The 21,170-nt window shown below is 45.1% G+C and overlaps 1 protein-coding gene across 1 annotated transcript in view; it reads right to left on the minus strand.

Annotated features, from left to right (window-relative positions):
* Positions 1-2,910: 2,910 nt before the first annotated feature.
* PAK5 (p21 (RAC1) activated kinase 5) overlaps positions 2,911-21,170 on the minus strand; it is a 40,161-nt gene continuing 21,901 nt past the window's right edge. Inside the window, exons 3-8 of the mRNA XM_026052919.1 lie at positions 14,381-14,872; positions 10,095-10,228; positions 8,125-8,251; positions 5,578-5,703; positions 3,615-3,749; positions 2,911-3,066 (exon numbers count right to left, since the gene is read on the minus strand). Of these exons, the coding sequence (XP_025908704.1) occupies positions 2,911-3,066; positions 3,615-3,749; positions 5,578-5,703; positions 8,125-8,251; positions 10,095-10,228; positions 14,381-14,872 (1,170 nt within the window). The remainder of the gene's footprint in view (positions 3,067-3,614; positions 3,750-5,577; positions 5,704-8,124; positions 8,252-10,094; positions 10,229-14,380; positions 14,873-21,170) is intronic.

Below are 21,170 nucleotides of genomic sequence, written 5' to 3' on the forward strand. Positions count from 1 at the left end.
CACCGAGTGCCCAAAGCAGCCGGTGCTTCGTGCTGCAATGGGGTTTCCTCCAGCTACGCTCCTCCYGTTGGCCCAATGCAACGGGGGTGTTTTTTTCTGAGGTTTCTCACACCCTCCTCTTTCTTATTTTGGAAAATTATAGCTGGAAAGCATTGTTTTTGCTCTTGAAATAGTAAAAACGGAGTAAACAGAGCACAAAACAACCCATTTTTACCTACACCCGCACAGCCACTGAGTCCTGGCCATCAATTCCCATGGCAGAGGGGTCGGCATAGGGCTTGTTTGGGAGCCAGTGGCTTTTCCTAACCCTGAGAGCCACATCCCTGGGCTTCATGAGGGCCAGGATGGCCCGGGGGGCAGGACACAGCTGGGCTGAGCACCAGGGCCCAGCATCTGCGGCCACTAGCGTGGAAAAACCGCCAGCAGCAGCGACAGAAATAGGCTACGAGGAGCCTCTCGGGGTGTCTGGCCAAGCGCCGTGCAGCTGACCCAAGTGCAGCACACACAAATAAGGCACAGGAAAAAACAAGCTGTAAATGAAAACATTTATTGGGTTTTTTTTTTTCATTTTGCATGTGCATTTTATTTTCACCGGTAGTTGGTGTTCACAAAAGAAAAAAAGGAAAAAAAAAAAAAAGAACTTTTAAACTGACAAAACTTTCAGTAACCTTGATGAACACTGTTTAAAATACTGAATGGTAAGAAAGTCGCAGAAAATTCTCCACTTGTACCTTTTAAAATGTGCTGAATATTAAAAAAATCCAAACAACCCCAACACCCCCCTTTTTTTCTTTTTTTTTTTTTTTTTTTTTAAATTCAAAGATGTTTACAAAAGTTCAATTTTGTGGCGAATACTCTGGTTCCACACGCCGGTCACTGTCGCTTGTGGTGCAGCCTTTTTTTCCTGAGTTGCCAAGACTACAAAATATGAATGAGTTTTAAAATCCTGTAGCCACCTCAGCTCCTTCTACAAGGGGTATTGGCAGTGGGACCGACCAGCCATGGAGACCCTGGGAATGGGGCTGCTCCAGCCATGATCCCACCTGRACCACGCAGATCCTGGGAGCCGAAACCCTGGAGATCCCTAGTGACAYTGGCCCCTTCCAAAGAGCTTCCAAAGAGACTTGGCCAAAGAGCCAAGGCACCTCGAGGGCTTTCTAGGAGAGGGCACCTAGTTGCAAAGTCAAAAAGAGGGCACCTAGATGTAAAGTTAAAATGTGCAAATAAGGTTGAGGGGAGAAAGGAGCACGATATGCATGTTCAAGGATACTTACTCAGTGTTTGAATCCTTACTTGGGTTCATCTCCCCTTTTGTGAATTTTCAATTCTTCCTCTCCTTTCAATGCTTAACTTTTTTGGGGGGGCAGTACTAAAGCAGCTCCTGACTACAGGCCAATCTCTTGTCCAGGAGGAAGAGTATTAAGAAACAGCTCATGCCAGTTCTACAAGTTCAGTTATAATTTACAACAATAAATAACAATTAATTTAGTCACTCTGAAATTCCATAAGAAATAAACCAAGTGCGTCTTCACAAAATTGGGTTTGTGTTTCCTAATGATATTGTAAAATGAGGTCAGTAAGAAAAAAACATGGCTTTTGTATTTTACATAATTAAAAATAACTAATCATTAATAAATAAAATGCATGTATCATTGAAATAATCATGAAGTACTTCTAACAATTTTAAAGGCAAATCTATTTAGGCCTACAGTTAACATGCAATTTCATCCAACAAATAACACAAAAATGTAGCGTAGTAGTCAACCGTTGTATCAACATTCAGAAAGGTCTAGACAGCAGCACAACTTTTTCTATATGGCAAACATCTTGTAACACATTGCAGCAGTCTGTGTGAAATCTGGAGAATACCCGCTTGGTTTTTAGACTTCTGCAGTCCAGCTGGACTTTCAAAGTGTGATACAAAAAAATGGGGACTTTGTGGTGACATGCGAGAGCATGAAATGAAGAACCCACCAGGTCATTAGAAGAGGACCTTTGAACAGAGGGGCATCGATGGCTCCCTTGGCTCTAGAAGCGAGGAAAGGAAGGAGAACGAAACCATTTGTGACATTCCACAGAAGTGCTGATTTCCACCACGCAGCGAGAATTCCCTCCGATCCAGCAATGCTGGGTAACAATACTCTCAAAGCAACACRTTCAGTGCTCATTACTGCATTAGTATTGTTAGCTCCCATTGCTCTTGAAACTGCTGTAAAGGTAAGAAGTGTTCTCTACTGAACCTGATAGAAAATCAGCCAAACATTCTAGGTTCCTATAGGTTTTTCTTTTTTTTTTTTTTCTTTTTCACTTGCAAAAGGGTTAAAAAAAGTAGGAAAGATTTCTCCCCGCCCCAGACTCTTGCTAAGTTACACTTATTACTTCAACTAGCACGATGGTTACATGACAAAGTACTGCAAATTATCAAAAAGTACTGTACAGAAAATTACAAATTCATTTCAAAATACATTACACCGCTATGATTGAGATAAAAAGTGCTTTTTTTTTTCACCAGAAAAGTGTTCTTCTGAAACAGAAGTGCCCTATCCTTTACTTTTGCATGAAAATGCAGGTGTAGCACTCCGGTTGTGCTCTCCCCTAGTGTGCTGGCAACCACGTTGGTGGATTGTTGGTGGGGGAATCCTTCTGCTCGGGTGGTGGAAAGCCGAGCAGACGACCGCCCGTGGACGGGTCCTTCTGTGGGGCAGCCCCTAAGGTCACCACACGGCTGTGGCGTCAGCGGCGGAGGGAGCCCACGGGTGCTGCACAGCTCCAGGGAGCACTCGGGCATGGTTTGGTCCACTGCGTTCCCTCCACAGAGCTGCTCCTCCGTCGTGAGGTCCCGGCTGCCCCTTCCCGCGCGCTCCCGAACCCGCCGGGATTCCCGGCCTCCGTGCGCTGCGGGCGGCGGGCTCAGCGGTGCCGGTGCTGCCGCATGAGGGGCACGATGCAGGAGGGCGGCCCCGCCAGCTTCAGGAAGGGGTGTCTCAGCAGGTCCGGTGCCGTGGCTCTCTGYGAGGGCTCCCGCACCAGCATCAGGTCCAAGAAGCCCCGGAGGACCGAGGAGACCTGCAACAGGGCACTGCATTAGCAGCAGAGACACTCACTTCCATCTATGCTGTTTTCCACAAACTGCTTCTCCTGGCGAGGTGAAACGCGCACTGAGCCCTTGCACCACTGCAACATGGACTGATCCGAGGGGCCACGTGTCTCCTATAGGCCTCTGCTATAGGTTAAAACCCCTGGGATAGCAGCGGACCCAGCACACGAGGTGCGTGTGTGGCTTTGCATGTGGCACGTGAGAGGAGCCACAACACACTGGGCTGCCCTGAGGGCACCACCAGAATGAGCCGTCCCCAAAGGTTCTGGCATCGGCTGCTGACGCTCCAGTGAGTGCACAGGAGGGGTGACTTGCCTAAACCTCAACCAGGGGGAAGTGCAGGGCACAGCAGCTTCTTCCCAACTCTCTTCTTGGTCCTTGGCTGCAGCAGGAACCCCTGTGCAGCACCCTCTGCTCCACCTGGCGCCCACAGGCACAGTTTATCCTGCAGGAGATGCCAGTGAATTTACTGCACCAGGATACATTAAAGACCCACTGCATGTATGAGAACTCCAACCTTGTGTATGTCCTTCACCCGGGGCGGTAGGTTATCCCGGATCCTGCGCATTGCCTGGAGCGGCGGCTCGTTGAAATAGGGAGGTTCTCCATCTATCATCTCTATAACCATGATACCAAGGGACCAGATATCCACCTGCAACAGAGAATCCCTTCAGAAACGCTGCGGGCAAAGGGCTAAATGCTCGGGTTCCTGTAACCCTCAGAGCCAGCTCCTGTTCTTGTATATCTAGTGYCTGCATCCATTGTAAGCCGACAGTCTGGTGAGCTATCTAGTATCTTTTTCTCTAAGTGATATCATTTTTTTGCTTTTAAATCGTAAGTTCATCAAGAAATAAATCAGAAATAACTTACAGATCAGATCCACAGCTGGTTTAAGTGAGCCTAAGTCCACTGGAATGACTGCTMAGTTATGCTAGTTTGACAATTTGACTAATCCCCACTGTATTTCACTTCAGCTGCACTGAGGAGTTACCCTACGTGGGCTCTGTAATGTTGCAGAAACGTGCTGCTAGAGTAAGAGTTAAGGATAGTTCAGCTGCTGCAAAATCTTTTACATTCCATTTAATACTAAATATTTTACATTCTGTTTAATACTAAATATCACCGAGGTGCCATTTGAGACCAAAGACAAATGCAAACATGCACTTCACCTGAGCCCATCTGCAGCTATCACAGGTAAGCACATGACATAATCCCTTTGGAAAACGATTCCACTCCATCTAAAAAAAGCATCTTTTTTTTTTTTTTTTTTTTTTTTTTTTAAATTCTGGCCTGCTGCAAAGCTAGTCCCAAGCCCTATTCCTCTGATGATTGAAATTCCTGTAATTTGTCAGCCCATATATAACCATATTTATAGTTCATACCTATTTTGTTCTTATGCTAACTCTATCCTCCTTAAATATACATATTTATTTATTTATGATTTTCTGCTAGGCAGTGGGCAGCCTGCTCCCCTGTCAGCTCTGGGGCAGACGTGCTGTGACGCAGAGCCGGGTGATGCCACAGCACTCCCGAGCCCATGCTCCCCGCAGACCAGCCCTTTCTCTGCTCATCTGAAGGTCTCCAATAAACCACGTGAATCACCTCTTTTTTTCAGACAGTTTGGCACTGCTTAAAATAGTTCCAGAGATACATGGATTTTTTTTTTTTTTTTTTGTTACCATTACTCAGCTAATGAGCTTGCTGACTGCCGTTTGGGATGAATTACTGCCTCCTTTAACCCATGTCCTTGCGGTGCGTGACGTGACCAAGCTACGCACCACTGCTCCTGGTCACAGGCAATTCCAGCTTCAGGAGAAACCTGCTGAWGGTGTTAAACATTTCTACACAAAATTCCATCCGGGAAAAATAAATATTATACACRATCTCTGAGAATGCCTTACTTAAAACACCTTGGATGCACTGATGAGCCTAGACTTGAGGCAGTCTTTAAAACACAAAAGTTCCACGACCAGTTCCATGTTTCTTTCAAGCATCCCCCCATTTCCCATACACACCTTTTTGGGGGAAAAGATAGATCATCTGTGACCCTAAAAGGCTGCCTGACTTGTCACCCAGCAGCAGCAGGGCACAGGGAGAGCAGTCACAGCTCACCCACCTCTGCACCCACTCAGAACCCATGCACATTCTCTTTGCACAGACTGAAATACAAAAATTCAAGGCAAATAACACGTAAGATTAGCAATTCCGAGGGGTGAGTGTGCTGCTGCTCACAGCAGGCACACTGCTCTTCCCACGCTACCGCATTACTGCAAGCCTGAGCCCAGAAAACCCCATGAAGAGATTTCTCCCTTGGCTGAGGAACAAAAGAATCCACCCCCAAACAGAGAAAGGAGGATGCAGAGGTGAGCGCTGTGCACTGGGGGGCAATGCAACCCAAGTGACTTGGTCATTTGGGACACCCAGGGAGGTTGTTTTTCACTAAAGAAAGAGGCCGGCGTTAGGTACCCACTTAGACTTACTTCAGTGCCATAAGGCAGGCGAGATATCACTTCTGGGGCCATCCAGTAGGGCGTTCCAACCAGTGATTTCCTCTTGGGAACTTCCTTGGAAACTTGGGCACAGAATCCAAAGTCTGACAATTTTATCTAAGAAAAAACATGGAAGAAAAAACGTTCTCCTTGACCATCAAAGCAAACATCCCTAAGGGTGACTCACCTTCAAGATAAACATSTTTACCTTGAACCCCATGCTTTTACCCTACGCTTATCTTGAGTCCCATGCTGGAGCAGGGGGGTTGACTAGATGATCTCTAGGGTCTAGGGTTGGAAGGGATGATCTCCCTTCCAACCTTAACCATTCTCTATGTCTCCAAGAGATATGCATGGGTACCAGCTGCAGTGGGGATGGACAAGGACTGAACTGCAAGGTTTGCCTGGGACAGGACAGGTTAAGGGGTTTGACCTTAGCTTAGCCAGGCCTGAGTCTTTATTGCACAGGATGGTGTAGGAGGTTATCTTAATGTGGAATTAAGATAGGGGTTATCTTAATGTGGAATAGCCTCCAGGAAAATCCTAGTGACCGCTTTGAGGCCTCTAAATAAATATATAACCCTCCACCACTCCTTTAGCTTTAACAAGGTTATTAATCATTTTATATTCATAGAAGGTGAAAAAAAAAGATGAGCATATAAAGTCCAGATCAGATTGTGTATTCAGCCTTTGGGATTATGAAGTAAACCCAAACAGCTCCATGACAAGTTAAGTGGGCAGCTCCTTAATTTGCTGTATTGTGTAGCCCAGCACTTCATTATCATCACTGATTTGTTTTCTTTTGGATTAAATACAGACATTACTTTTTTTTTTTTTTTTTTGACTGAGGGTATTATTTTTAAAGGAATTACAAAATAACTGATGGTATTTCTAAAACAAAGCCAATAATAGCCAAGTTCTCCAAGCTAAATGTATTTTTTCACTTTACAGGAGGAAGAATAGATGAAATAATGCATATTTTGGAAGCAGAGTCCAATCTTCTTTTGTAGGAGCACAAGAGCTTTTGCATATCTATTGCTCATTCCAGTACATAAAAGACGACGATTTTCTAAAAAAAGATAATTGCACAACACAGCCATGAAGAAATCTGCAATGCAGATAATAAGTACTGGAGTAATGAGTATAATGAGGCACTGTATGCAGATCCTGAAAGCAGATCAGATGCTATTTCAGCAACACGGACTGAAAYGCAACTGAAAAACTTTTCCATACCTGGAATTTTCTTCCCCAGGCAAAATTAACAGGAGAGCCTTGTGCCTGCTGCAGGACGAACAGCCCTCTCACTGGTGAAGGAGGGATTAAATTATAAAGGGCAAATCAGGTCTGGAAAGGGACTGTCCCTGAGGCTAGAGGAGCCTGTTTTTGCCTGCAGGTGAGACCAAGATTTTGCCTTCTGAATCAGATGATCTAGATTTATTTCCAGAAGTATTGAGTGGTCTTCGGCCAAGTTCAACTTAMTAAGTTTTGCTTTAGTCTAACATGTATTTCCAGTAGGGCAATCCTTAAAACCGTGAACACAGGTCCCACAAGTGCTTTAGTTGTCACTAGTTACCCTTGTAACAGGGTAAAGTGAAGTCTAAACTAGAAGACAGGGATGTAACTTAGGCAGAATGACTAAATTATCACATCTCAAAGTGCCAGCACTGCAGTTTGAGTAACAGGGAGCTATCAGGTGAAACAGTGTAAAAGATCAGGCATTATCAACCGTCTCATAAGCTTAGGTATGATACAAGGTACAACTACAAGTTTTTCTGTAGTAATTTATCAAATCTCCTATTAGTGCATACTGAAGTTAGTCTCCTAATCAGCTTAGGAAAACAGAGCAAGCAGAGTATAAAAGGTTACATAACTAAATATAGTAAAAAGAAAAYACTTCTGAGAGGCGTTAGGGTAGGCGCAGCACAGCACAAAAGAAGGTCTCCCGTTACATAAGCTTTATCTGTCCCTGTGGGATAGTTTCCACTGCATCCTGCCTGCTCAGGCCCCCCACGATGGGCTGTGCCTGTGACGGTGACATTAACCACAACTGCTGGGGATGTTGGGCTAGCCCAGGCGGAGGCACCCGCATGCCGGAGGGGACAGGTCTACGTAGGACTAGGATCAAGAGCCTTGTTACCTTCTGCAGTTCATGACGTGCAGCAAAATAGCTGCTTGTTGACTCAGCTTCCCCTGTTTTTCTTTTCTTTTCCCCTATTTTGTTTTAGATAGTGTCACTCTCACAGCAGCCACCCAACATGCACTGTACTCCTTTCAGTATACRTTATCTCTGGCAAGCGTGGGCTTCGTGGTGCTACCATTAACTGTTTTCAGCAAATCACTGCTCCGAGGCAGCATCGTAGCACTTGGGTTTCTTCAAGGGGAAGTGGTGAGGGGTGGCAGCTGCAGGAGGCACCAGCTGCCCCAGGAGCTCACAGCGCTCCATGGAGCTCTCCCCATGGCAGACTCTTTGCTCAGAATTAACACACTCCTCTCACATCCTGGCGAGGGATCAAAGTGAAAGCTGAGCACTGGACTCACCCTCCCRTCACTCGTGAGCAGGATGGAGTCACTTTTGATGTCACGGTGAATAACCCCTTGGTTGTGCAGGTAGGACAGGGCTCTCAGGACCGACAGGCAGACAGTGGCTATCTGCTCTTCATTCATTCTAAAACAACAAGCTGAGTGTTAGTGGAGAAACRGGGAAAGCCAAGCAGAATGTAAAAACAGCAGAGCTGCAGCACAGAAACACAATTCCCCTGTTTGAGGCAGTCACAATAGTTGTAGTAACTGGGACCCTGGAGGAAAACCACAAAGCCCAGATTTGTGTTCTCAGCTTCTCATCACTCTGGGCGGTGGTCGATATCGCCACGGCTCCAGTCTCTCTCTATTTGACAGGGTTCAAGTTGCAGGCTGTGACCTGSATGAAAGCCACCTACACAAGTGCTTCAAGCTGCACGGAGCTGCCCTGAGGAAAATGTCCTGGACTTGTTCCCCAAAGCACCAACCAAGAGTAACACAGAGGGAGCAGTTCTCTCTGTGCGGAGACATCCGCTTAGGAGATGAGGCTGTGAAACCTGAATAGATTTTGCTTCCTCAAGAACCCAGCACATAAGGCCATAAGAGCCACTAGCCACTTCAGAGCCCTCCACAGTTGTTCTGCATTGATCTGAAGAAACAGATGGCGTATGAGGAGCACTGCTAATTCAGTTTAATGCAGTTTAATGCACTCTACACATCTCACACAAAGACGTGAAAGGCAGAACCACAGAACATAAAGGATGCTTTCTCTGCTAGTCAGATATCTCCCCTAGCCACAGCAGAACAGTGGCAGTAAATTAAGAAATACTTCAAAAACCCTTAGCTTTGTCTCAGATTTATTTTAGTTGTTACCTGCCCCAGTATCCGTGCGTTGCCCTGCAGCTCTGACACTCCTGAGCTTGGAGCCAGAGGTGGTTCAAGCTGGAAAACAGCAGCTCCCAAGTGAGAAGCTGCAAATCAAGCCAAGACTTTTCCTTCCTTCTTCCATGTCCCGGGGCTTTATGACCCATGGCTGTCCTATTGCACACTGAGAAGCTTGCCTGGAGAGACAGGGCTTTTGCCCTTAGATGTTCTTGACCCAAAAGCAAAAGAAATAGCAGTGTGTGGTTCAACAGAGCCTTTTTCCTGGGCAAGGTCTTCCCCTTTGGGCTGGGTTGTACAAATGAAATGGTCTCTTTTTACTGCAACTGAAATACTTGGTGATGCAATTAGAAGAATTTCAGCACAATCTTGGAGGGAAGGTCATAAAGTATAAAAAAGGCCAGAAGATGAAGGACCTACTAGCGTGAGTAAAGAAAAAAGATGACAGCTCTTACAAAGTGTTATCCTGGGAACATCTTCCTGCCATTTAACTCCTGTCACAAATATCTGAGATAGGGATTTTAATGTTTTGGGGAAAAGTAGTTAACAAACGACTTGCAATACTCTGATTTATTTCAGTATGTCAGATCTCATCAACCACTGAGCATCACTAACTGCAAGAGGAGCCTTCCCTGGAGTCAGTGAAAGTTGTGCCAATGACATCTAGGAACACTGAAATACGGGAAGATGTGCCTGGGATGAGAAATACAGGAGAAGAAGATTTCCAACTTGATTTCCAGCTAAGGGGGATCTACATTTTTATTGATTGATGTTGTATTCATGCTTCCCTCCCTTTCCCACCTGCTTCTAGAAGAATGAAAGACTGAATTTACAGCAAGGGTCCCAAGACTTCTGCTGGTTTCCCAGCAGAAYGACTTCCTCCCTGGACTCTTCTGGCTTGGCTGTGGCTCAGACACACTTCATCTGCCTCCCGTTTAAGCTGAAGCGATGGAGAGGTGGGTGCCTCCAGTCTCACCAGCTCCTCTCTCCTCCTGCTGCCCCACGTGGCATGGGGCAGACGTAGAAGCAAGGGACAGCCACCCCAGGCCCCCGCTGTGTCACGGGGTGCCCGCCTGCCACAAGGCGCTGACGGGTGGTCCCCGACCTACCGCGTGTGAGTGACGATGTCYGTCAAAGCGCCGCCCTCCAGAAACTCCATCACAACCCAGAGCTCATCGCCAACCAGGTAGCTGCTGTACATGTCCACCACGTTCTCGTGGTGGTAATCCCTCATGATCACAACCTGTGGGAAAGGAGGGGATTCCAGGTGAGTTACCATGAGCATTACCTGATGCTTCTCTTGACCTGCTTTTTCACCAAATGTCCTGCTATGGACCACATTTCTGCTGATCATTATGCCAACACATAAACGGAATCAATACACTTGCATAAAAATGACACCCATCACAAATACAGTAGGAAAGAGGAAGTCTCTTCAGTTGCTAAATTCTAAATCATAGACAATCATCTTTCCTGAATGGATAGGACTACTCATTTCATTGCTTTTCTTGCCAGCTGCTTTCAGTACAACTAAGATTTTTTTCCACTTGACCAGTCATTCAACACATGAAAATCTTCTCTGTCCCATACCAATGTAGCATCATGTACTTTGCAAGGAAYTTAATAAAAAGTTGATAAGACAGGGGATAAGGCAACTCAGTGGACTCTGATATTGCTGTGAGACCGACCACATCATAGGCAGTAAAATGAAATGGGAATCAGGATTTGGGCAGGGGGTTCCCCCAGAGGGGTACAGGCTAAATTGTCTACATGTACTATAGTGTTAGTGACTGAAAAGGACCAAGCTCAGCTTCGTCCATGGATCCTCACAAGATGAGGTATCCTGTACAAGAAGTTGCTCTTCAGCATCTCTGTGTGGTCCAAGAACAGGGAGCTACAATTGATACTTTGAAAAATAAGCCCTTAAGGCTTGGTCTAAATCCGAGAGTCAATGCTTGAGCTGCTCTTTGAAATTACTCTGTGATTTTGCCAACTCTCTGGAGAAGTTTGTGCTCACCAGCTGGCACAGAGTTTTGTGATCATACATAAATAATTCTGATACCCAAGCTAGAAATGGAATACTCCAAACTGATTTACTTCTGCGATTTTGATTGTGCATTTATAATTTATATTCCCCTACAAAGATATAGCCTTTCTCACTCCTTACAATAATTTGCTTGGAAATGAAATAATTTCTTTACTTCAAACTCAATGATCGTTGGGGAGAAAAGAATAATCACTAATATGGGACAGAGTTATGATTTTAAAAATGATAAGTACTTAATAGTGTTAGGGTAAGTGCTGGAATAATTAATATCTTAAGGTTTGGTATATGGGTGAATCCGCTACATAGGTGCCCAAACAGTTAACAGTTCTGCACATCTACACCTAGAACCAGCCTGGTTCTACAGTTCCTTGAATTTAGGTTGAGTCCTGTAATGTCTAACCTAGGTGTCTATAGCCCCTAATCAGAGAAGGCCYGTGCACATACATAATTCCCTAAAGTCAACAAGAATTTCTACACGTGATGTGTTTGGATTTGTTTATTTATATGAACAGTTGCATTTCTGAAGTACTTATGCTCTTGTTTTCTAACACTTTTCAAACACTACAGAATTTAACAAAAAAAAAAGAAAACAAGGGAGGAGAGTTGACAGTCTAAGAGGAGCTCATCAGAGAAGCAACTCTCTACCTGGTCCTCAATAGCATGTGGGGCCTCCTTCAAGATGTCACCATCCAAGAAACGTTCTGTTAGAGTTACTGCAATGCAATTTGATGCAACGTTACAGCAGAGGCAAAATAAAGCCAAAGGATCCAGCGCACAGTCAGAGCTTTCAAAAAGAACCTTGTGAAAATGAGGAAGCTCATTAAAAAGCCTTATAAAGCAAATAAATACAATCTATCCAAAAGATGYCAGAAAAAGACTGGCATGGTTGACAGCAGAGTCAATGTGTGTATTCAGAATAAGAGAGCTGCCCATTAAAACAYTGCCTTGCCCAAATGAGGGAAAAGAAAACAATACGAAATCTGGACATAAATATAAAAAACAACGACAGACCAGCCAAAATGATTCTGAAGAGCAGCTTGCCACAAGCATAAAAACTAACAATAAAAGAAATAGAAAGAGAGCTGAAGCAGAAAGCCTGCGAGATACTGTGGGTAGTCAGTAGACAGGGAGTTTGTAAAAGGAATATTTAAGGATAAGATCACTGCAGGAAAGATAGATGGATGCCTGGCAYCCCTGCCCATGGTGGGGCTTGTGGAGATCCCCATGCTAGGGCTGTGCTTGATGGTTGGCCTGTCACAGGACCTGTCTCAAACTGCTTTTAGCAGTAAAGGAGGATTTGGAAGGAGATAATGCTAACCAGGAGATCTGTAGATTGAAACAGGTGACTTCAAGCATCCTGTGTGCATGGTATACATTTTTCAGACGGTTTTACTTTGAACTTTCTCTAGTCTGGTTTCTGGACTGAATATCTGTCAGCATACCAGGTGCATTCCTGGCATGCCTGTGTCTGTTTAGATTCACCCTAAAGAACCACTTTCTCTGCTTTGAGGTTGCTCTAAGTACAAAACAAAGTGCAATAAGTTATCAGGAGATTCTTCTTGAAAGTGCAAACTCAGTCTTTAATAAGATGCTAATACAGATGCACCCAAGGACAACCAGGTATATGGAATGACTTTTGCCCGAGAATCCAGTAAATAGATTAGATCACAAGTTGCAAAAGCTACAGGTTGCAGCTTGGGAGCTTCACGCTTTTTTGGAGGGAATTTAGGAAAGCAAAATGCTTTCCTAAACTGCTAGGAGGGCAGAACAGGACATGCAACAGGTACCCTGTGAGATCTCATCCTTGGAGGATTCACCTAGTCATGGCCATGCGTGACCTGATATAGTCTTGCTTCAAGCCAGAAGCTGTACTAGAGGACCCCACAGATACCTTCCCAACAAGATTTCTCTGAGTCCCTGATTCTTCAGTATGGCAATGACACATCTGAGGAACTCTATGACAGGTATTTTACACAATAAGCAACTTGGAGAAGACAAATAGGTGATAATAAATAAAATAACTAGGTGGTAGGTTCAAAGTAAACAAAGATTTAAAAATACAATTTGTAAAGATATTGAAAAAATCCATTGCAAGCTGTTAAACAGCGACATAAGCCCAAAGGCCAGGCTCAACATGTTCATGAGCCATGTATACCTGGAAGGTGGAAAAGGCAGAAATCACTGCAGTGATTTCCCTGCCTGCCTTCTGATCCTCCCTAAATACCCAGCACTGGTCAGTATTTAAAACAGTTTACAGGACAGGTTAGTCTAAATTTAGGACAGAATACTAAATTTTCCTGACTAGTCTTCTGTTCTTCCAGTATCTAGGCGATTACAGAAATGAAATGATTTTAAGCCCCGAGACCTTTTTCCAGTATTTCTAGCTAAACACATAATTGCACACATTTGTAATCATTTAAGATTTTGCTCAGATGGAGACAAGATCTAAATCCACAGGGTACTTCATTCTTCCTGCATACAAAACTCTGAAACAGGAGCTGCCTGAGTGCAAGGGATTCGCCGTCTCAAGTGAACAGGACACATGGTTTTGTCAGTGTAGTATTCCATAAAGGAACATAATATTCTGATCTGATGGAGATAAAAGTTCTGCTAGTGAATACCATGAACAAGACTRACCTGTAGGTCAACTCTCAGGGCATTTCAGCACAAACCCCCACTCCCAGCTTCAGCTTAGAAGTTGACATCATCAGCCAAATCCACACAATTCACATCATCTGAATCCTCATTTTGATCCAGATCATGCAAATCTCTCCATAGGTGCTGCTATAGGGCACAACATGCTTGAGGGAGCACTTAAACTCCTTTTACTACTTGGGATCTACCTGAAGCTTCCTTAAAACTCCAGGCTTGAGGATGCAGTCAGTCTTCCCAAGCTGACTTCATTTCTATGCTACATAGCTGAAATTCTGTGTTCCTCCAAGACACACTTCCCAGACTTGCTTACCCTTCTCACAACAGAAACATTTACATTTGAGAACAAATGATTTCTAATACAAGAGAAGATACAATACCCTAGAAGTACCCTGAATGGACCCATAAGGACATGGTTTATTTCTACAGGTCCCTAAAAGTCTTTGTCCTGCCTTATAGCCTACATGAATCTATTGACAGATATCTTAAATGCTTGCTATGAATTTTAACAGTTACAGACTAAAAGCCAGGAAGATAATTTGAAACTTTTCTGATTCTACAATATTTCTACAATACAGATGTACTTAGATCTCATGATCTCTTCTAGGCAGACATTCACTTGGTTTGCCATTTTGTTCATGATTCACGTTCAACCTATCACCTGTAAAAATGGTCTCATTACCCAAAATAACTTACCTCATTAAAGAGCAATTCCCTTCTCTGCTGTTTCCTGAGGTCCATTTTCTTCACCGCAACTTGCTTTCCCGTGTGCTTCTCAGTGGCGATACAGACAATCCCTGTGGAGCCTTCCCCTATCTTGATAAAGCTGTCCAAGTATTCCCTGGGGTCCCCTGGGCTGACGACGAGCTGCAGGGCAGCTCTGAACTGTTCGTGGGACACGCGGGATGGCTGCTGGTCTGAGGAGGAACCCCAGCTTGGTGGAGGATAAGCACTTGATGTGATACTTGGGGAGCTTGGGTAGGATGCCGTGGAAATGTAGGGAGAGCTTGGCTGGAGAGACGGCTGGTGATACAGAGATGCYTTGTGATAGACCAAAGGATACTGGTAGCTACTACTTGAGTAGCTGACCTTGCTTTGACTTTGAGGTAGCTTTACTGGGCCCCTGGGGTAGGTGTCTGATCCGGAGAGTGGTGGGCTAACTACCATCTGTGCTCGATCATAATCCACCTGCGAAACAAAACCAGGCAAGTTAGCACCCTAGTCAAGCACAAAGAGTGACAGTTACTAGCATTAAAAAATGGGAGCTACTCATCATGCCAGGCACCATCAGTCCTTCAGCACTGTCCTCTCAGAGATTGCTCATACTGCTGTCTCCCTAATCAGTCTCCTAACCTTCCTTTTGSGTCACTTGGTTAAAGTCAAATCGTTTCTTCTATCTGTCCAGCCAACCATCACCAATTCATTTTTGCTACCCCTGGAGGTCCTCAGCTGGGTGCTGACACAACTCACATCTTCAAAGAACCCACTTTGAAAACTAACATTGCTACCCTGTTTCTGAAAACAAACTTTTAAACCATTAAATTGTGGCATTTTCCATAGGAAMAAGCTATTTAGCTTGATTGCCTTTCCACTTTTGCAAGTGCCAATGAGGCACGGCAATAGCAAGAGACCTGTTAGGCGAAGCTTGAAAAGACTGCAAACCCAGTGCCCTGGAGGAGACCAGCAAGGCACTCTCTAAGGGTAGGCCAGGAATACACTGCATCCTGCAAGGTGACTAGTGTTTTCACACACTGACATGGCCAGGCACACCTGACATAGCTGCCAAACACCACTATCTGGCTGCCACTGTGGTGTCCCATTGTCACTGTGCTGTACCAAGAGCCCTACAGCAGGCASCTGGGGAACACACAGGCTGCCTGTAGTGCCCAGGAAGCCGCATGGGCTGCAGACATCCCCTGCAACTCGCCACACAGTCCTCGTTTCGCTCATTGGCACCTACTTGCCAGCTCTTGATGCAGGGACAGAGCTGAGCCTTCCTCAGCCTGGCACTGCAGACACACACATTCATACGAGRTAGATGCCAAGCTCATCAAAGATGGGCTGATGCCTCTTATTAGCCTTCAGCCTCAAAATTCATTCCTTGGCGGAGATGCATCTGGGACTTACCAGCCTTTCCCAGAGCCTCCAGGATGAGGCCACCACGGAACCACAGAATGGCTGAGCTTGGAAGGGACATCACCTAGCCCAAAGCTCCTGCTGAAGCAGAGGCACCTACAGCATGTTGCACAGGATCCTGTCAAGACAGCTTTTAGATATCCCCAAAGCTGGAGACCCCACAACCTCTTTGAACATCCTGTTCCAGGGCTCTGTTATCCTCACTGGAAAGAAGTTTTGCCTTACGTTCAGAGCCAGTTTCCTGGGTTTCATGTAGTGGCCGTTGCCTTCTGTCCTATCACTGTGCCCCACTGAAGAGAGCCTGGTCCCAGCCCCTCTGCACCGTCCTTTCAGATATTTATCATACATGTTAACGAGATCACTTCTCAGTGTTCTCTTCTGCAAGCTGGGCAGACCCAGCTTCTCCTCATAGGGGAGATGTTCCAGTTTCTTCATCTTCCTAGCTGGCCTCCATTGGACTCTCTCCATGCCCCTCTTGTACTGAGGAGTCCAGCACTAGGCACTACAACCCAGATGTGGCCTCACCAGGGCTGAGGGGCAAGACCACTCTCCTTGACCTGCTGGCAACACTCCTCCKAATGCACCCAGTGGGCACATTTGCTACAAGGCACCTTGCTGGTTCATGGCCAACTTGCCCACCAGGACCTCCAGGTCCTTCCCCACAAAGCTGCTCTCCAGTAGGTCACCCCCAGCCTATTTGAAATGAGAGGTGGTTTGGGGGAGTTTTCAAAGGGACTGCTTCAAAGAGACTAATTTAATTTACCATTTCTTAAATCATTTGCCAGAGTGACAAGCTACTTAACTGCGGTGTCACAAAACCACTRATTTTCATCTAAAATCAGAGACAATCGCAGAGGAAATTATCTCGATGGGAAGCTTTTTTCATTTACAGTTTCCTTTCTTCTTTTTATTTTCTCAGGCTTTTCTAAGCTTCTTAGCAAATGAACACCTTCCATTCTCAAACAAGATACTTGCTCAAGAGCTTGCCTCTATCTAGACAAAAAAAGAAAGAAGAGAAAGGCAAAAAAAAAAAAAAAAAAAAGCTCTCATTCCCTCAAAAATACAAAGAATTTCCAAAAAAGGACATCTCCACATTTATGTTACAACACATGTCGCTCCTGACAATGTGTGGAATATCCCTGGGGAGGACGTGGAAGGGGGGTGGGTGGTTAGACACAGGCTCACGATGTAGCACAATTACAGATAATTATGGCAATGAATTCATTTAATCAATCAATTTCAGTGGTGGTGCACAGGGGTGGACGGAGCAGAGAGCCCTACACAACTCACAGTTGCTACTATTACCGCTGGCTGCCGGCCAGGAGCCCCTGATCCATGTTAGTTAAATGCACATTAATCTGAATTTGGCAGTGTAATCAAGGACCCAACTGAACTGTGAAATTGAATTCTGCAGTGGAACATCATTTGACCATTTTATGCTAAGACTGCAAAAAAAAAGAAAAAAAAAAAAGAGGGAGAAAAAAAAAAAATCTGCCGCAGCATCAATTTATCACTGTAGGCTGCTGCAAGCGAGGAGGAGTTTCTAGCTGCAGTCGAGTCAGTGCGGGGAGAAAAGCCTCCAAGTGCGCTACCGTATCAGTGCCTTCCAGCATCCCGTGTGAGGGGACATCCCGGTCCTTCCTGGGAGCCGAAGCAGGAGGGATGAGGGGATTTCTCTGCCCAAGGGCCCCCTCCGAAAGCGGATCCCGCTCCGGCGCGGGCCTCGCACCGYGCCAGCTCTCAGCCGTAAGGCACAGGCATCCAACGCATCTTTGCAGGGCACAGCAACCTCCTCGCACATTATTTCCATAGCAGCAAAAGGCACAAATAATTATGGCCATAATTTCACTGAAGCCGCCAAGCAGAGGCACCCATAAAGTAAAAAAGGGGGTCAGAGATATTATGGATTTCATAAAGGACATTTGCCAATCTAATTAACATGGGAAAGTGCTCAGATGGTTCAMGGCAGGGAGGGAACTCAATTTAGTTCTGCCCTATATACCTATTTACACAGATCCACGTGCAATAATATTTTTTACGCAGAGAGGGGGGAAGCCCAGTCTAGAAGTTTCAGCTAAATAAATTCATACTAATTAACTGTTCAAGCCTGGGTTACACCCACGCCTGAAGTGGCTGGGCACCTCCTATGCTTAGTACGCTGGCAAAAACAAATTCCACCATGAAATTTCAGAATGAAAACTTGGGGTTCAAAATGCACCGAAAAAAAAAAAAGAAAAAAAMCCAAAACCTGTCACAAATTTCTAAGAGCTTTGCAGTTAGCATTTAAAACTGATTTGCAGCAAAATTTAAAACCATTCACCTCTTGAATACCATGAGATATTACAGAAATGCAGGAGATAAAATGATTAAATCAGCTTAACCTCGGCTGTATTGCAATGCAGTTCTTCACATCACCGCAAAGCCAAACACACCTTACCCCACAAATAATTCTACTGAACTATTTTACTTATTTTTTTGAATTATTATTTATAATTATTGAATTATTTGAAAGGAAATTCTTTCAATACCACAAAGGAAAGAAAAAAAMCCCACTCTCATTCAGGATCAGGTCAGCAGAGCAGCTTAAGCTCTGACATGAAATCCATCACATGAAACACACTGGTGCTGCCGTGCGGGCTGCTCCACCGACTCGCAGCATCACTCACATCCACACGCAGCCCCTCGGGCAGGCAGCTCTTTTCTCTGTTAAAAGGGGGATACAACACAGTGCTCAGAGTCACTGCGGTTTCCACTTGGATGGCAGTGATACCCATTTTGCACGACATTAGGCTGGAGCATCTGTCTATCTGAAAGGGAGGCCTTGCCTGGTGATGCCGTTTGCTCGGGCAAATCTCCTATCCACACTGCCCTCAGCTGCTTTAGAAACGGGAGCAGGGGTATCCCACTGGTGACGAGAAACTGGGGATATTTGGTGCTTGCAAGGGATGCTTTCCTGCCACAGGAGCTATGTAGGTGGCACTGGACACAGGCTGTAAGTGAGGAGGTGGAAGGGACTTCTGCAACGTACCAGGAAAACTTGTGTTCACAGTGCACGCTAAAACCAGCAGCATGGGGACATGTAGAAGAGATTGGCTGTAAAGGACACCTAGACTGCATGGGAAAGGGCAATTCTGTAGCACTCAGCAGAAATCTCGGCAAAGTTCCTAGATCCATGTGCAGTGACACTGGACAGCATTCATGGACATCTTCTGGCATGTGGATAACAGGGAAAAAATAGAGGGATTATAGTAAGGGCTTGACCCTGCCACTGCCAGCCTGGAAGCATCGTCCCGATACAGAGTACCTGCAAATTGCATGGGACCTTGTTTAAAGCAGGAAACAAGGAGGTATGAGGAATAGTTAAGTTAGATGGAGCCCCCTGAGCTTTGCAAACACATCATCAAAGGCAAAAGGTTAGAAGGGCTGCTTGTGCTGAGGAGGAGGATGCAGCAAAATGCCCATCAATAGAAGAAACCCTTGCTACAGTGTGCAGACCTGGAAGAGGGTGCCRTGGGTTTAAAGGAGGCAGAAAGGTAGGTTAAGTCAAAGGTGTGACACTGCTGACGTGACTGCTTTGAACAAAACGGAACGTGATTTCCATGTCGGAATGGCTCTGGCTGCACACAGGCACATGCTGCAACACTGCACAGGGATTAAAGGAGTTATTCTGCAGGAGCCAGCGAGTAACATTGGGGGAGACCCATGAGAGAACCAAATCTGAACCCAGGTTGGTCGCCCTCAGCCTCCTACGAGCAACGCTGCCCCCTCAAATCCCTCTGCAATGCTGCTGCCATCAAACCCAACGGGTCAAAAGTCTCCTGATGTAAGACTGCTGAAGTCACTGATGATGAAATAGGGTATAAATTTATCTGCTACATCACTTCCCATCACTACTCTGAACTAAACATACTCTCCAGACTTACAAGCTGAAATGCATATCTTTGTTAAAAGTATTTTTAAGCTGTGCAACTGTGTGCAGACTTTTTCAATGCTTACTTTTTTTCCACTTTTAATTATACTTTAAAGCCAATCTAATTTGTAAAATATCTGATTTGAGACCTGATTCTCATTTAGTAAATCCAGTGAATGAACYATTATCTTACTAATGCCTCCTTGAAAAGAAGGTTCTTTAGCAATCATCCAAGACAAGAAACCGCTATTCACTTCCAGGAGCTGTGGATGGGTTTGGGAATTGAAACTGCTGCATRTAACAGTGAATCATCAAGTTTCAGTATACTGAGGGTGTAGGAGTGTTTTTGATGTTTCAGGGAGAGAAACAGCTAACAATGAATCTTGCGTGGAGGCATTTTTTTTTTCCAAAGTTGTTACTGCATTTTAATAGAGTATTTTTCAAAGTGTCTGTAGTGCTTTGAGTCCCATAAAACATACCTCAATCTTAAGTCCTACTGAATGTTGTAAAACTTACAGGATCAGGCACAAGGGAGTCTATGAATTATCAGTGGTTTTGTCCTTCTGCACTTTCTATCCATACTAAATTCTGGAAAAATGATTGCTTTAAATGAAGGAAATGGTAGATAGCCTGTCTGCAGTTTTCCTCATAACTTTGAGAGTTCACATCACCGTAGCTGTTTTTTTAATGTATTAAAGATGGATTTTCAAACTAAAGTTCTTTATTTGACATGTTATCGAAGAATATACATTTCCCCCCTGGAATTGTTTTAATTCTCAAGTTAACTTTTGCTGTCTGAGGACTGAGAAAAACAGCAAAAGGTGCAGTGTACAAATTGTGCTTGAAGCTCCCRAAGTGAATGATGCTCTAGGTGCCTGGTTTCACACACCTTCAGTGGATGCATTTCTTAGCAAACACTTAGTATTTGCCATCAGAGAGCTCAATCTCTCTCAAAAGCCTTGAACCAGCCATCTGAAAGCCTCTGCCCCAGCCCTGCCCTGGCCAAAGGTTGTGCTACAGGAGCTGATGGGCAGCATGGGGCACGGGTCTGCTCTCCTGGAGACCTGGGATCTTCTCATGGTGGTAGCTTGCTCCCTGAGCAGTGCCTCTCCTCCTGTGCATGCCGGCTAACCCRCTGAGCCCTGACACTTGTTGAGCTGCCCAAAGCTGGCAAGTGTGAGGCAAGAGCTCAGGGTGGCCTCCACCTTCTGTGCAGGAAGCTGGGGCTGGCACTGCTCGATCAGCCCATTGGAATCAGCCCCCTAATGAAACACACGCATTGCTTCATGATCCCCCAGCTTGGGAAAAGCAAGGGAAGAGACTTAGCAGTGAYAATAGTCTTCAACCCTCCATGGCAAGATCTGTCCTCAAACTCAACGGCCCAGATCTGTCACTCAATGCAATCTTGAATAAAGATGYCTCTCTCCCTTGACTAGTTAG

The sequence above is a fragment of the Nothoprocta perdicaria genome, unplaced genomic scaffold (assembly GCF_003342845.1).
Source record: "Nothoprocta perdicaria isolate Ctin4 unplaced genomic scaffold, notPer1 scaffold_93, whole genome shotgun sequence".
In the NCBI taxonomy this organism is placed as follows: domain Eukaryota; kingdom Metazoa; phylum Chordata; class Aves; order Tinamiformes; family Tinamidae; genus Nothoprocta; species Nothoprocta perdicaria.